The 14,521-nt window shown below is 38.7% G+C and overlaps 3 protein-coding genes across 5 annotated transcripts in view; 2 read left to right on the forward strand and 1 right to left on the reverse strand.

The window, feature by feature from the left end:
- dip2bb (disco-interacting protein 2 homolog Bb) overlaps window positions 1-3,909 on the forward strand; it is a 40,218-nt gene extending 36,309 nt beyond the window's left edge. Inside the window, exon 38 of the mRNA XM_067587536.1 lies at window positions 666-3,909. Coding sequence (XP_067443637.1) covers window positions 666-918 — 253 coding nt within the window. The 3' untranslated portion in view covers window positions 919-3,909. The remainder of the gene's footprint in view (window positions 1-665) is intronic.
- Window positions 3,910-5,243: 1,334 nt separating this feature from the next.
- atf1 (activating transcription factor 1) lies at window positions 5,244-11,846 on the forward strand. Of its 3 annotated transcripts, none has more exons than XM_067587543.1 (8): window positions 5,244-5,421; window positions 6,294-6,397; window positions 7,551-7,673; window positions 7,828-7,925; window positions 8,014-8,147; window positions 9,070-9,261; window positions 10,155-10,308; window positions 10,988-11,846. In XM_067587543.1, exons 2-8 carry the CDS (start codon window positions 6,299-6,301, stop codon window positions 11,130-11,132), a joined length of 945 nt encoding a protein of 314 aa, XP_067443644.1. In that variant the 5' UTR covers window positions 5,244-5,421; window positions 6,294-6,298; the 3' UTR covers window positions 11,133-11,846. The 3 variants fall into 3 exon arrangements, with proteins under 3 accessions (XP_067443644.1, XP_067443646.1, XP_067443645.1); XM_067587544.1 differs by lacking the exon at window positions 5,244-5,421 and adding an exon at window positions 5,511-5,583; XM_067587545.1 differs by lacking the exon at window positions 6,294-6,397.
- LOC137181676 (thiol S-methyltransferase TMT1A-like) lies at window positions 11,734-14,469 on the reverse strand. The gene is made up of 2 exons (XM_067587546.1): window positions 13,814-14,469; window positions 11,734-12,282 (listed from the first exon to the last, which is right to left on the reverse strand). The coding sequence occupies exons 1-2, from the start codon at window positions 14,309-14,311 to the stop codon at window positions 12,046-12,048; spliced, it is 735 nt and encodes a 244-aa protein (XP_067443647.1). The 5' UTR covers window positions 14,312-14,469; the 3' UTR covers window positions 11,734-12,045.
- Between the last annotated feature and the right edge of the window lie 52 nt (window positions 14,470-14,521).

Raw genomic sequence — 14,521 nt, forward strand, 5'->3', positions numbered from 1 at the left:
TGTAGTGAGCGGATATCCGGATAATGAATAACGGATATCCGGGCCAAGACTTCCTCTTCCGTGCGCTGGTCATTGCTTACAGTCTGATTAGCAACTTGAGACAGCCCAGACGACATTTCGGCTAATCTCTATAAGCAGATACATGCATATGAATGTAGATAAATTAAAAACAAGCTAATAAAAAGCTAAACTGTCATCAGATGATAGCCGATGGGTTCTGAGATTGCATTTCAGCCAATGTGTTCCACCTCTTTTGCACAGACTCTTTACCTGCATGCAACCAAAGTCTGCTCAAATGTGATTGGTTAAAACTACTTGGACTACAACCGGACCATAAACGGAAACCAGAACACTTCTGGTACCAAAATCTTGTCCCGTTTCCTACAGATTCTGCATTCATATGCAGATATCTGTTTATAGAGATTATACTTACTGTTCTCTTGGATATTTGAACTTCACTGTGCAAAATGATGTATGTGCAGAGTTAGTCAGTAAAAGTCTGTTTCACAGATGAGGGAAACTGAAAGATGTGTAAATGATAATACCTGTGTAATGTGATACCTTTTACTGAAACTCAAATTAAGTGACCACATACTGAAGTAATGGAGAATCATCTTAACATTGATTTTTGGTTAAATGTCATACCTTATTCTTGACCCTTGCAGTGCTGTGTTTACGTGGACCAACCTGCTGGTGGTGGTGTCGGAGTTGTGTGGTTCAGAGCAGGATGCACTGGACCTGGTGCCTCTGATAACCAACGTAGTACTGGAGGAGCACCACCTCATTGTGGGTGTGGTGGTCATTGTGGACCCCGGCGTTATACCCATCAACTCCAGGGGAGAGAAGCAACGCATGCATCTTCGGGACTCTTTCCTCGCTGACCAGCTGGATCCCATCTATGTTGCTTACAATATGTGAGGGGCTGTGGTGGTCTGGGCTTGTTATGCCATTATCCACAGTCTGGATGCTTTTGCACCATCATCCCGGCTCTCTATTCTGCTACTGGCTTAGCAAATGGTGCAAGGCAAAAAGCATGTACTGCCGCCCAGCCCTGTGTGACACCAGCATATCTTGGCCACTGCATGTCTGTGACTGGACCTGCCATGTTCTGGAGCTGTTCACTGTGTTTTATAGATAGATTTTTGCAAATGGGACCTGCCAGGATGGTTCTGCTGCAAACAGCAAAGAAAAAAAAAAAGTCCTTGTTGCACTTTTTGGGGAAAGGGCGAAGCGACACATAAAACAGGACCACTTTTGAAATCAATTCTATATTAATGTCTGTGAAAATACATTTTCTTATTATGTACTTACCACAAACCTATTTTCCCTTTTGTGTCTACACTGATTCCAAGAGCTACTACACTTAAATCAACAACTTGAAATATTTTTTACATGCAGCTTTCAAACAGACGCACACAAATGCATGTGCCGAGCCCTTGTCATTTCTCACAAACATGGATAAAAAAAAAAAAATAGAGGGCATGAGACAGCGAAGCGTGAAACTAGTAGTGAGTCTCAGTCTGTGTGCATTATTTAGATAGCTTATATTGTCCCATGATATTGAAGCCAAATAGATTTTCACAACTTTGTTGCCCTAATATACTGTATTTCCTGCCTTATAAAACTTCAGCCATACATTCCTATCTTAAATTTTAATTAATCTGTTGTTAATGGCTGTTTATTTTCCTTTGGCTTTGATTAGTAGTGGAAATCCTGACAGACAGATATCCAAAGGGATCAAAATAAAAGAGGAAAGAGGCCATATTCTGTACTGTACCTACAAAGGCCTCTTTGTATTTTAGATACTGTATGTTACTGTATAGATATTTTTAATTGTATAAATGTATAAATGCTTGATTCATCTCTCTCAGTTGATGGTTTATGAAGAGTTAACCAAGCTGGGAGATGATAACAGTAGCAGAGAGAGGATTGTATATAAGATTTAACAGCTTTGACAGTACATTTGAAGTGGAATATTAGTTGTATAATGGAGGGTAAAGATGAATAACTATTAATCATTGTTAATCAGGATAGATATAATGTTGCACTTTCTCAAAAAAAAGTCTATTTTATTATAACAGTGAGGCATTATAACTAACGTTTCAGGATTATATTTTATTCTGAGGAATCTCGTTTGAGGAGTTAATGCCAGGAACGTTTCCCGAAGGCCATAAAAACATTTAAAAAATGTGTGAGGAGAAGACTAAAACCAATATCATGACTGTTTTCAGGCTACCAGGTTATTTTGTAAAAATGTTTAAAAAAAAAAACAAGGTCCATGACTGTTCATCTAATTTTTATTGCCATTGTACTTTGTATTGCACAGTTAAATCCCCTCTCAGTTCTGTACTGCGTAATAGAGCAAGTGTTTGAGAGTTGGCCCTTTCCTTTTTCCTCTCCACACTCAAAGTTGATTTTAAATGTATTTTGTCTTTGTGGAACTTTGTAAAAAAAAAAAAAATTACTTTAAATTCCAACAAAGTTGTTGTTGGTAAGTCTGTAGTCCATAGCGGCAAGTCATCATGTATCTGGATTATGTTCTGTGTTCAGTCACTGGATTTATAAGCACTTGTGGATGCGGTGGCAAAGCTGAGCCACATCTGAAACACCCTTGATTGGCAAAGTACTTGTAAGAAAATAGAAAAAAAATTAGAAAAAATTTGCATCAACATGTATTTGCAAATTGTATTTGGTTTCCTGCAATTTTGTGCTTTTCTTGTGCTCCTTGCCATAATTTATAGGTTCTTTGTACTGGATTATATTGTATTTCAGTGATGAACCCTTACTGTCAACATGTAAATAATTTTTTGTCATTTTTAGACTTTTGCAATCGTGGATCTGTCCCATTACAACATTCAGTCATGCCAAACACAAAGTTAGAGGGATGTTTAATCATTTCGAGGTAAAGAGGAATATTACCTATTGAATTACTGCACTTTGCACTGGTGGTACCTACAGCAGGACCTGCGGGGACTCAACATTTGAGTGATTGATTTATTTATCCCCATTTCATGTTTCATTAAATGTGTTCATAACTTAAGAAATATAACGCTTGACATTTGGTTTCGCCCAGTTATTAAGTCCAACTAGAAAAAAGACAAATAGCACTGCATCTTAGTTTTAACATTGCGTCCAATTTTTGCAGCAGAATGTTTGCATGACTCAGCCGAGCACAAGAAGAAATCAGCTTGAGACACATCTCATCATGAGGCACAAGTGGGAGAGTGATACACAGCGTATGTATGAAATTGCATATTCAGGGAACAAAACTCATATTAACACAGGGATGGACCAAGTGGTCCCTTGGTGCAATCTGTGAATAATACCCACAAAATGTAGACGTTTGTCCAAATGAATTTCCTTGTAATTAAGGCAGACCCTGCAAATCTAATGAGCAGAAAGAGGCATTACTAACAACCATCTACCATCTACCTGCTTTGCTGGGAAGTCAACAAGGGCTTCCTTTGGTTTCTGCTCTTTTTCTCCGTCAGAGTTCTAACACTATGCAATCCCAATGACAGTGCAATTTAATTTCAAAGCTTGTACAGTCTGGTGAAATATACATGATGCTTATACATTTTGTAATAACTATGAACAGGAGACTGATGAAATTTAACCAGTAGTGTACTTAAGACTGTATTCATCTCTCTTCAGTTGTTCTATCGATATTTTGTGTATGCACTCTTGATATGTTGTATATTAATTATTTGGTGAATTCTAAACTGGTCCATGAGGGCGTGATCCACTGATGAATCTTTAATGCTAGGGAGACATTTTAACTCATATAGTTAAGAAATCAAGGTGATACACTCCTTCCCATTTTTCTCACTTATTTTCTATTTTGGTTTGTTGTACTTTGTTTTATACTTTATGTAAAAGTAATACGGAATAAACAAAAGCATTTAATCATTTCAGGTGTCTTAATATTCATGAGTTTAGCGATGATGCCTCATAGTGTGACAGGATAAAGTTTGTCAGTTGTAGCCATATAACATGTCTGTTTCAACACAGTGTTTCATTTTCAGGTTGGTGTGTTCGAGGTCTTGTACAGGATGTTTCCCAAGATTCAACAGCACATAATTCTGACATTGCCAACAGCCAGTTTAGATATAAAAGGGGGTTAAGTTTTGTAATTTCAAATTATTCTTTGTTGTCATCGTTATGTAACTGGCAGTGATGGAAAATGATCAGGACAACTTTTTTTGTTGTCTTTTTGCAAAATAGGCAAATTCAAATTAACATCAAAGACTTCCTCTGCTGGCTCAATTAAACTTGGCCGACATTTCTGAATCAAGCTTTTGTGTATTGAACCAGAGGAAGCTCTGAGACCACTGTGTATGGCTTGCCAAAAAGGCCAGCATTTTGTAAAGTAATACTGTAAAACTAATTCAGACAGGCAGCCCAACTTCAGGGCTTCAAATGTTTAAAATTTGATTTGATTTATTTTCATACTATTCTGAAATTAATGGGATCCAAAGGCTACCTGGAAGCTGGGAAACATCCTTTGGAATTTTAAAACACTACATCAGGATTTGGAATAGGATTATCACTAACCATGCATGACATGAATGTAGTAAATGAGTTAAAACATCAGCATGGTCCTAAAATACTGTAGATTACATTGTACTGGTATGGTTTCAAGACACCACATCCAAGAGGGTTACAGGCCCAACCTTTTTTCAATCCATCTAGCAATGTGAAAATACTACATGTATTGGTCCTGTATTCACGATTATTCTTATATAGAAGTACAGAGGTTTTAGCAGCAAAATGTGCTTTACACATCGAAAGTACTCATTATGTCATGTCAGTGTTACATTATTTGATTATTATTACTGATGCAATAATGTGTAAGCAGCATTTTAAGGCTGTAACTGGTTGAGGCAAAGTTAATTTCAACTGCTTTGTTTACTGTTACTGATATTTTATAAAACAACCACATGATTTGTGTGTGAAGCCCAGTGAAATGTGTTTAAGTATAAAGTAGGATACAATGAATACTAAAGTACAGCCTTTACAAAAACAGTCCCTCAGGAATACGAAAATGTGAAATATTCGTGAAGAAATCCTGTAGGAATAATGCAGGTATCCTTACTTTCTTAAATAATGGTGTATGTTTAATGTATCACTTGTAACTTTTTCCACTCTGTACTTTTGAATGTAGCAGATGCTTGAACTCTGTTCACCAATCACAAAGCTCAAAGACACTATTACGTAATGCGTCTTTGCCAGTCAGCACCGCCCACTTCCTTTGGGAAAAAAAAGTGGTCAGCTATTTTTTTTTTAGCTGACATCTTTGTATTTTTAGCTGTTAGCCGTTGGTGCTAAGTAACTTTTCCAAGTATTTCTTGTGTCAAAGTATATACACGAATTGCACGAAGTCCACGCTGTGAACAAGAGCAGTTACGCGGCCTTTGAAAGGTAAATTTTGGCTGCCTGAGCGGTAATTTTGTGCCCCTCTGGCTGTCTGCTCTGCTGTGGCGGTAATGGCGGCTGTTGCTCCGTCAACTCCTCGCCGTTTTACGAAAAGGGAAGGTGTAGTTAGCTTAATGGCTCCCCGTATCGCTGACGTCTATTGACGCGGTAACTTGCGTGCCAGTGACAGAGTTACACATATTTGCTCATTGAGACAAAAGCTCATCCATCCTGTCAACCAGAGTAACCAAACTTGCACCGCGCGAAGCTTCTAAACGGCTGTTTTTTAACGGTTTAAATTGGTTAACGTCCGTTTAACTGAACGTTAGCTGCAGTTAACTAACGTTAGCATTGCTAACATTTGTGAGATCGAACATTCTGGCAGTTGTGATTCAAAGGATAACTTTACACTTCGGCTGTAAACGTTTGTTTGGGACGGAGTTACTCCACTTTATAAAATTGTGCAATTAACACCAGTTAGCTAAATTACAAGGGAAAAAAAGTTAGCAGTATTGACTGTCTGTCGGGCCTAGCTATGTTCCGTAACTCCAGGTTACTTGTATTGGCTAACACGAATGAACTAACGAGGAAGTCGATTTTTAGTTGTCATGAACTTATCAGTTTAACTTTAGCGATAACGCCAAGGTAGATTAAACAGTTGGGTGAAGTAAGAAAGCTGATTTGATAGCGTTCTGATCATTGTCACACTGGTTGTGAACAGTTGTTAATTCTATCAACAAATATTGTATAAATGAAGCGTACAGGCCAAAGCGGAATACAGGCTCCAGCAGGCAGACAGGCAACCCCGCCACTACAGTTGTTGTTTTACATTAGCTAGAGCAATTATAAAACGGTAACATTGATTTATTTATTCCCAGTGACTATGGAAGAAGTACAGCAGGGCAGCAATGGCACAGAGTCACAGACTACGACCATTCCCACTACCATCACAACCTCTCAGTTCTCACAGATAGCCCAACAGGTAATTAGTAATAGTTTCACTGTGCTATTAAAATATTATATAAGCAATGCAATATATCACCACTTAAGCTCTTAAGGTGCTAATACAACTGGCCCACTATGGCTATAAATGGCTCACAGAAAGCACTTCATTGTTACATTTTTTGTTTTTGTTCACTCTTTCTTTCATACAGCTTAAAATTTGACATAGCTCCAATGGGACAGTCATGTAAATGTATATAATGATGAATTAAGAGGCTTCCCCATGCCTCTTATTTTGTCAGCCCTGATGAGCAAAGTTAGACAAATGGAACTGAATCCATACCTTCAACAGTATAACATCATTCACACAGTACCATTTGAAGTAGTTTATGTACTTACTTTTGAAATAAGAAAGGGATTACTGGATCTGTACTTAATCTTTGTTGATGTGTTTCCAAGTTTCATATTGACTATGGCAAACTGTCTGTATTGGCAAGACTTGAAGTCACAGCCTAAGTTTATGACATATTATAAGCTTGGTTTTCAACTTTTACAGACTTAAAGCAGGTGCTGGTAAAAACAAAATGTCAACACGTTCCATGTGACTGCTCTAAATACAAGTGAATGAAGATATACATATCTGTGACAAGATCCAGATTGTATTAATTTGGATGAAGTTTCTTAAATTACATTTAAAAGGATCAGGTTGCCCAAAATATATTTGCACGTATCCTTACTGATATCCATCTAGAACATTTTGGATGGTACAAAAGGAAAGGGAAATCATTGAATAATGATTGTGTTGCTCAAACAATTGAAAAATGACATTAAAAAATCTCAACAGAAACTTGTCTTTGCAAAAAAGTGTGTTATTACTATTACTAATACTGGATAACTAAGGGGATGTTTTTTAGTAGAACAAAGATATAGTAAACTGTTAACAGTGAAGTCTGTCACAAACAAAAATCCACATATAATTGAAATAATATTCATGGCCAGACATCACTAGGGGTGAGTGGGGGGAAAAAGTGCAAATTCACCCTTGACCCAGCTCTGAGTGTTGAGTGTTTTGAGAGGTGAGAATATGAGTAAAATCTCAAGCTGCTTCTTAATTAAACATAACGATGGAAGGCAATTGTCATGACAAATATACTGTATTTTGTGGATTCGAATTTGTATTTGGATTTTTGTAGATGTCGCTGGGTGGTTCTCCTGTGACCGTTGTCCAGCTGCCAGGGGGTCAGTTTCAGGTTCAAGGAGTGATCCAGTCTGCACAGTCCTCAGTCATTCAGTCCCCTCAGGTGCAGAATACACAGGTCAGACCACCTTTTTTTTCTTGGCACTGTAATTATTGATTATAAATGATAGACTCTGTTTCATATGTCTCCTTAGTTTAGTTTTATAAACTGACAATCTGCCATTTATACAATTGCTCATATGCACTTTGTTAATCCACCTCCCACTTTCAAGGCCCAGTGTTCAGATAGTGAAGATTCACAGGACTCATCAGACAGTGGAAGTGCAGCGCAAAAGACCAGAGAGATACTGGCGAGACGGCCATCATACAGGTAAAAAAAGAAATAAAGGCACAGACACAACAAAAACTTTTGTGTGATGAAAAGTACTTCAAGTGACAATCCCATTCTCACCTTTTAGAAAAATCCTAAATGAACTTTCATCTGAGGAAGTGACACACATTGAGGGAAAGGATAACAGTCCGGCATCCACAGGAGTGACAGGTGTTACAGTACCCACAACCCCAATCTACCAGACCAGCAGCGGCCAGTATAGTATGAACTTTTCCCTTCAGTAGTATTTGCATAAAAAAGCAGTTGATATTTGAAATAGAGAATTCCATGTTATATGTTACACATCTGTTGACCACAGAAAAAAAACACCAGTCTGGTTTTCAGCAAAGTTAACCTTGATTTGGTATATAATCATTGTTATGAATGATTCCTTACTGAATGCTTTATATTGTATTCAGACCAAATCAGGCGGTGTGGCGAAAATGCTGGTCCTCCCATTCATTTGAATGGGGTAGTGTGTTTCATCTGTGGGCATTTTGAGCCAGAGTCAACTTTTGGAGAAACGCAACCCGACGTCACTGCGGCTGAAGGCTGCGGTGGCCAATCACAGCCGGAGATCAGACTGATCAGAGCTGTACACTCTGCCATGAGGGAGGACAAAGATGTTACTAGGAGGAGGGGAGGACATTTCTCTTTGTTTGATAACGTTAAAACTAAAGTTAGAATTTTCTCTCGGCTTCCCAACTCATTTTAAAAAAGATGAGAGAGAGAGAGAGAAGCTGTGGTTGAGTGAGCTAGAGAGTGAATGAAGAGAGGGAGTGGTGGTAGCGAGAAAGCCCGTCAGTCAGATCAATAAAATATTATTTTCTGATTGTTTCACAGCGGTTACATTCTATAGCACAAATAAGCACACCTCTGCTCAACCCTGCAGCTGTACACCACGCCACTTGATTTGGTCTGAATACGGCCTTAGTGTTGGTATTCTCACGAGACAGTGCTGCCCAGCAGAAACCTAACTTCTTACCAGCTATTGGCCAAAGTGCCTACTGGGCCAAGTTCCCATAAAGTCAGTGATTTTTAAAAATCTATTGAAAAAAAGAGAGAATGTTAACCTATCTAGCTGGAATGAGATTTTTACTTTGTGCCTTACCCAAATCTGACACCATCTTTGTGATTATTCTAGTTACCATAGCCGCTAATGGCGCAATCCAGCTGGCAAGTCCAGGGTCCGAAGCCCTTCAGGGACTGCAGGGACTGCAGGCTGTTACTATGGCCAACTCTGGTGGAGCCCAGCAAAGCACCACCATCCTTCAGTATGCCCAGACCCCTGACGGACAGCAGATACTGGTGCCAAGCAACCAGGTTGTTGTACAAGGTGAGCAAACCATGGCATATTCTAATAAAATGTCCCCACATTTTTAAGTTAATTATAGAATCTTATTGTAATCCTGTGTATATGTAACCTGCTCTCAGGTCTCTCTTCTAAAAGAGATCTTGATCTTAAAGAGATTTCCTAAATAAATAAAGCTTAATGATAGTAACAATAATCATAATAATCATAATTTGTTTATGTATACTCACATTTTCGTGTAGGATTTGTGTAGGAACACAATTTGATGGCCGGGCAGATACAAGAAGTGTCAAACATTCATGCAGACAATAGCACTGTGTCAGAAATACGATCACCATATTTATTTCAGTTGGAGTGCTCTGATAAGGAAAAACAAACTAGGTCATACAGCAAAAAAAGTTGATTATGGCTCAGTTTCATCTTGCAACACACCAACATGTGTTGTGCAAGTGCAGAAATTTCCAGAGTGTTAAAATCCTGCTGCAAAGAAGAATAAACTGCCATGTAGTGTCTCTGCGTCTGTAAGCCTCCAAACTAGACTTCATACTTCATCTGCTCAATGGTACCTGTAGTAAATAGTCTACATCAGCACAACTTCTTGTCTTTTTCCAGCAGTGGTACTGTGGGTGGAAAGTGGCTTTAAGATGCCTTACTTCCAACAGTATGATTTGATTTGAGACGGTTAGAAAGTAGGATTGAGACGTTCTCACATGAAGATATTACTAAGCTACTAACAGAGGAACCACATGTTAATCTTCACTTAAAAATATCTTGTGCTTGTGTGAAATAACATTTCTGAAGGGTCCTCATTTTATGCGGGGAAATAGTTACTGTCTAAACTTCACTAGTGGTGCACGCTGTGTAGACAGGCTTTGATGATTCCTGTTGTCATCTTTTGACTGTGGTGTTTCTCTCAGGAGCAGGAGGAGAGGTGCAAACATACCAGATCCGCACAGCGCCCACATCCAGCTCGCTGCCTCAGACCGTAGTGATGACCTCTCCTGTGGGACTATCTCAGGGCAAAAGTGATGATCCAACAATGAAGAGGGAAATCAGGCTTGCAAAAAACAGGTAAATGTACAATTTATTTCTGGCTTTTGGACAGTAAAAGTCTCCCAAACATTGTGGACAGAGGAAATCATTTTCAGACAGATGCAGAAAAGAAGAACAATGTATTGATTGTAATTAATGCTCCTCTAATTTCTATAGTGATGAATGATGCATGTTCTGCTTCCCACTTGAGAAATAAATATCTTCTGATATTTATATCCTGGTTCAAACCTTTGTTGGACAGTTGTGAATTGTTTTGTCAGACTTAAAAAGCTCAAAATATAGAACACTGTTGTTTGATAGATTCAGAGGTCATTCATTAGTTTGTTAAAGGTCATAGAATCACAACTTGCAGAGCTCTCTGTAGTTTTGAATAATGCACAGGAGGACTATTGCATGAGAAACAAACAGGTTGCGGTAAACAAGATTTAGTGCAGGACGCAGTGACTCCATTGTTGGAGTTTTGTTGAGCCCAGCAACAGTTTGTGTTTGTTAGTGATTATTTTTATTACTTGCACATATGGTATTGTTATAACTGTAGTTTTTGTCAGGTGAGTAATTAGGGGTGGGTGATATGGAGAAAATCCACTATCATGTAATTTTATGTCACAATAGTGACAAAGTTTACATTGTGGTATACTGGTGCACTGGTTGCATAATCTTTCAGTTGGACTGACTGTACTTTTGTCCCCTCCCTCAGAGAGGCAGCCCGTGAATGTCGGCGGAAGAAAAAGGAATATGTTAAATGTCTGGAAAACCGCGTAGCTGTTCTTGAGAACCAAAACAAGACCCTGATTGAGGAACTCAAAACATTAAAGGACCTTTATTGTGTTAAAACAGGATAACCTGTTTGAATAGAGCTGGAAGATTGAGACGTAGTATGGCAGCAGCACAGTTCAGCCTTTTGGACATAACAGGGTTTCCGGGAACACTTCATTTCAGGCTGAGATCCTCCAGATTTTTTACTCTGTTTGATATAAAAGTGACTTGTGATGGCAGTGAAATATATCTATAAATAAAAAAAAGAAATTGGCCATTTTTCCACCTACTGTTTTTTTAAATTTGCTAATGCTATAACATTTATAGTTGTGTACATTTTTAATGATGGGAGGTTTGAAATTGTGAGCTTTAAATCTCAATTTCTAAATGTGTCCCTTTCCTTTTTTTTTTTTCTTGTGTTTCTACAAATGTTGCTGTTGGAGTTTTTTTTTTTTTTTTTTAATCTTCTAACAGCATCTTCAGAATTTTGACTGTATGATTACTACACAGACATAATTCCTGTTTATTTTGTGAACCAGCAATTCCCCTTATTTCCCCGTAAGGAGATGTTACAATTGTCATTCCTTATTTTTGTGCAATGGAATATAAAGGGTAATAGAAAAGATGACAATGAGTATGGTTTATTTGGTTGTTTCTTGGCAGTTACTTAGACAATCAGGGAAAAAGCACAGTGTCCAGGTAATATTTATTATGTACATCTTGGGAGGGGCGGGGAAGAAGAACAAACAGTGTATGAAATGTTGCTGATTCTGTAAGTAAATAAATATATTTTCACTCAATATATGCAGTATGGCTGAAGTATTTTTGTCAAGTATAAATAGAAGGATGAGCAGATCCCATACACCTGTGTGTTTTGTGTCTCATGCAGTGTTTTATTTGCCTTCTGGCTATTTTATATATTACAGGTGGGCGGGTTAAAATAAAATATTTGTGGAGCCTACAAGGGGCAACTTGAAGTCTGCTGATTGTCCCCTGCAGTCATTTAATGGAATATCCCATGATGTGTGGTCTTATCATTGAAGTGACCTCTGGAGCCTCAAAGTGTTTTAGGTGAAGTTCAGAGAAACCAGCCGCCTCAAGATCTTTCCATGTTGCTCTGGTTATCGAGCATCCGTCTCCAAGATAGTACCAGAGAGGCTCGAGCACATGCTGGAAGAAATAAGTCCAGGAGGATGGACCTGACACAACATGCTCCATGAAGTAGAAGGCTCCACCCTGCCAGAGAGTGACAATAAAAACAGATTATTGCATGATTTTAATCAAATCTGGTTCTATTACACTGTTCACTTTACTTCCTGGCTGTTACTGGACAAAACTCTCACACAGAAATTGAAGCAGGTGGAAGGGATAACTGACATGTAAACAAACAAACAAAAAGTAGAAAAATTGGTGTCCATGCTGTTCAGTATCATCATTTCATGAAATGAGCATTTGTGTAATTATAACATGACGAGATCTATATATCTATAATATCTCTATATAAAGCTAAATTACAGACTCTGATCTATTAACCACGCAAGTTTAACACTAATGATGCCCATTTGCAAAGCCTAACCACTCTCACAATCTTACAACTGCATTATCAGCTATTGTAACATGTATATGTGCTATAAATGTAGATAGTCATGGAGAGGCACTCGTTCCACTCAAATGATGCTAAATTTTGGCAAGTCAATTAAAACAAACATTGTACATCATCCCAAAGTCCAACGCAGGCCCATTTGTGTAATGTAGAAAAACACCAGAATAGAAGAATAACATGTATCTTTCTCCAGTTTAGTGGCTTTCAAGATATTGTGTGCAACAGACTGTGTGTCTCTTGAATTCAGTGTGAAGGTCAGCCCTAATCTGTACTTTTCAGACAGCTCAAGAAATGTTTTTTGGATTTCAAGTCATCAGTATCAACAACTAGAGAAACAGTGCAGTTAATGTTTACTATAATCCAACAAGTAGCCTTAAATCTTACTTGACATCTTTTACATGCTCCCAGCCCCTGGGGCCCCAGACCCTCAAGGCCCCAAAAGCCCCCCAGCTTAACCACAGGTCAACTGGCTTTTGGAAGCAGGATAAATTGTAAGTTTGTTAGGAGGTTTGTACCACTTACGTGCAATATCAGCTAAGGTGGGTCCTGCATTAATCTTGTGTCCTGTCTTGTTAAAATTTAGTTTCAACATTGTTATTATTTTAGTCCATATTGTGCTCACATGGTGCATATTCCTATTCCACGAACTAATTAACACACACAAAACCTGGGGCCTTATGGTACTTCACTTTTGTACTTAGTGGGAACTTGGAGGCAACAGAATACATACAGTTTGAAGTTAAGACACTTGTTCCTCTGAGGGACTTTTTTTTTAGTTTTACAAGCTGACATTCATTTTGTTTGTGACTGCTTTAAGTAGTGTGTCTGTTAGTGTGTACCATGATTGTTTTGGGATTGTGATGTGAATGAACCGTCTTATTGTGATCCTGTGTATGTGTAACCTGTTCTCAGGTCTCTCTTGCAAAAGAGATCCTGATCTCAATGAGATTTCCTGAATACATAAAGCTTAATGTTAAATAATAAAAGGGAAGTGAGGGAGGTTGGGTTTATTAAATAGGCTATAAATAAAGATGTTTAGTACCCAGGAGACCCCAAACAGGTTAATCCAGCCATTCTCATATAGCCCACCACTTTATCATTCATGTGCGTGGAGTCATAAATCAAATATTTCCTACAGCACATGAAGGCCGCACTTAGACTCACTGTTTTGAGGATCCGTCGGACCTCCTGCAGCACCTGGTGAACACTGTTGACCGAACAGAGCACCAAGGTGCAGACAACAACGTCCACAGACTCGTCCTTTACTTCCTTCATGTCCTCCCCTGAGACAACTATAAACTCATCATAAGTCAGATGCTTGTTTGCCTCCATGCTCATCCGGAGGTACTTCTCGAAGTGCGGGTTGGGGTCAGTGCAGACCACCGTGCAGCCGTACGGGTAGAACTGGAAGTTCGCCCCGCTGCCGCAGCCGATCTCCAGCAGGCGAAGTGTGCCGTCGGTGTTTGCAAACTTGCACATGTTTCGGAAAAGCTCTCTCTTCATTTTGTGCATTTTGTCGTTGTACGAAAAGGTTATATTGTAGGCAAGCAGCGGAAAAAAACGTTTGTACATACCGTAAAAGCCTATGATCCCCACGAGATGTAAGGGCAAAGTCAAGAGTTTGCAAAGGAATCTGCATAATTTCATGAGACAAGACTTCATGTTGGACTGAGCTTATCTAGACAGGAGACTTGAGAAGATCAAAAGATTACACACTAATACCTGGGTGACGATGCCCATGTTGCACTTTGAACACACGATGGCGCAAATGGACTGATGGTCCACATCAAAGGGGGAAAGAAAAGTACCAAATCAACACAAAAATCCCCCCAAAATCAGTTTCCTTTTCCTGCCCATCTCATCTCATTCCTT

The sequence above is a fragment of the Thunnus thynnus genome, chromosome 4, assembly GCF_963924715.1.
Source record: "Thunnus thynnus chromosome 4, fThuThy2.1, whole genome shotgun sequence".
NCBI lineage: Eukaryota > Metazoa > Chordata > Actinopteri > Scombriformes > Scombridae > Thunnus > Thunnus thynnus.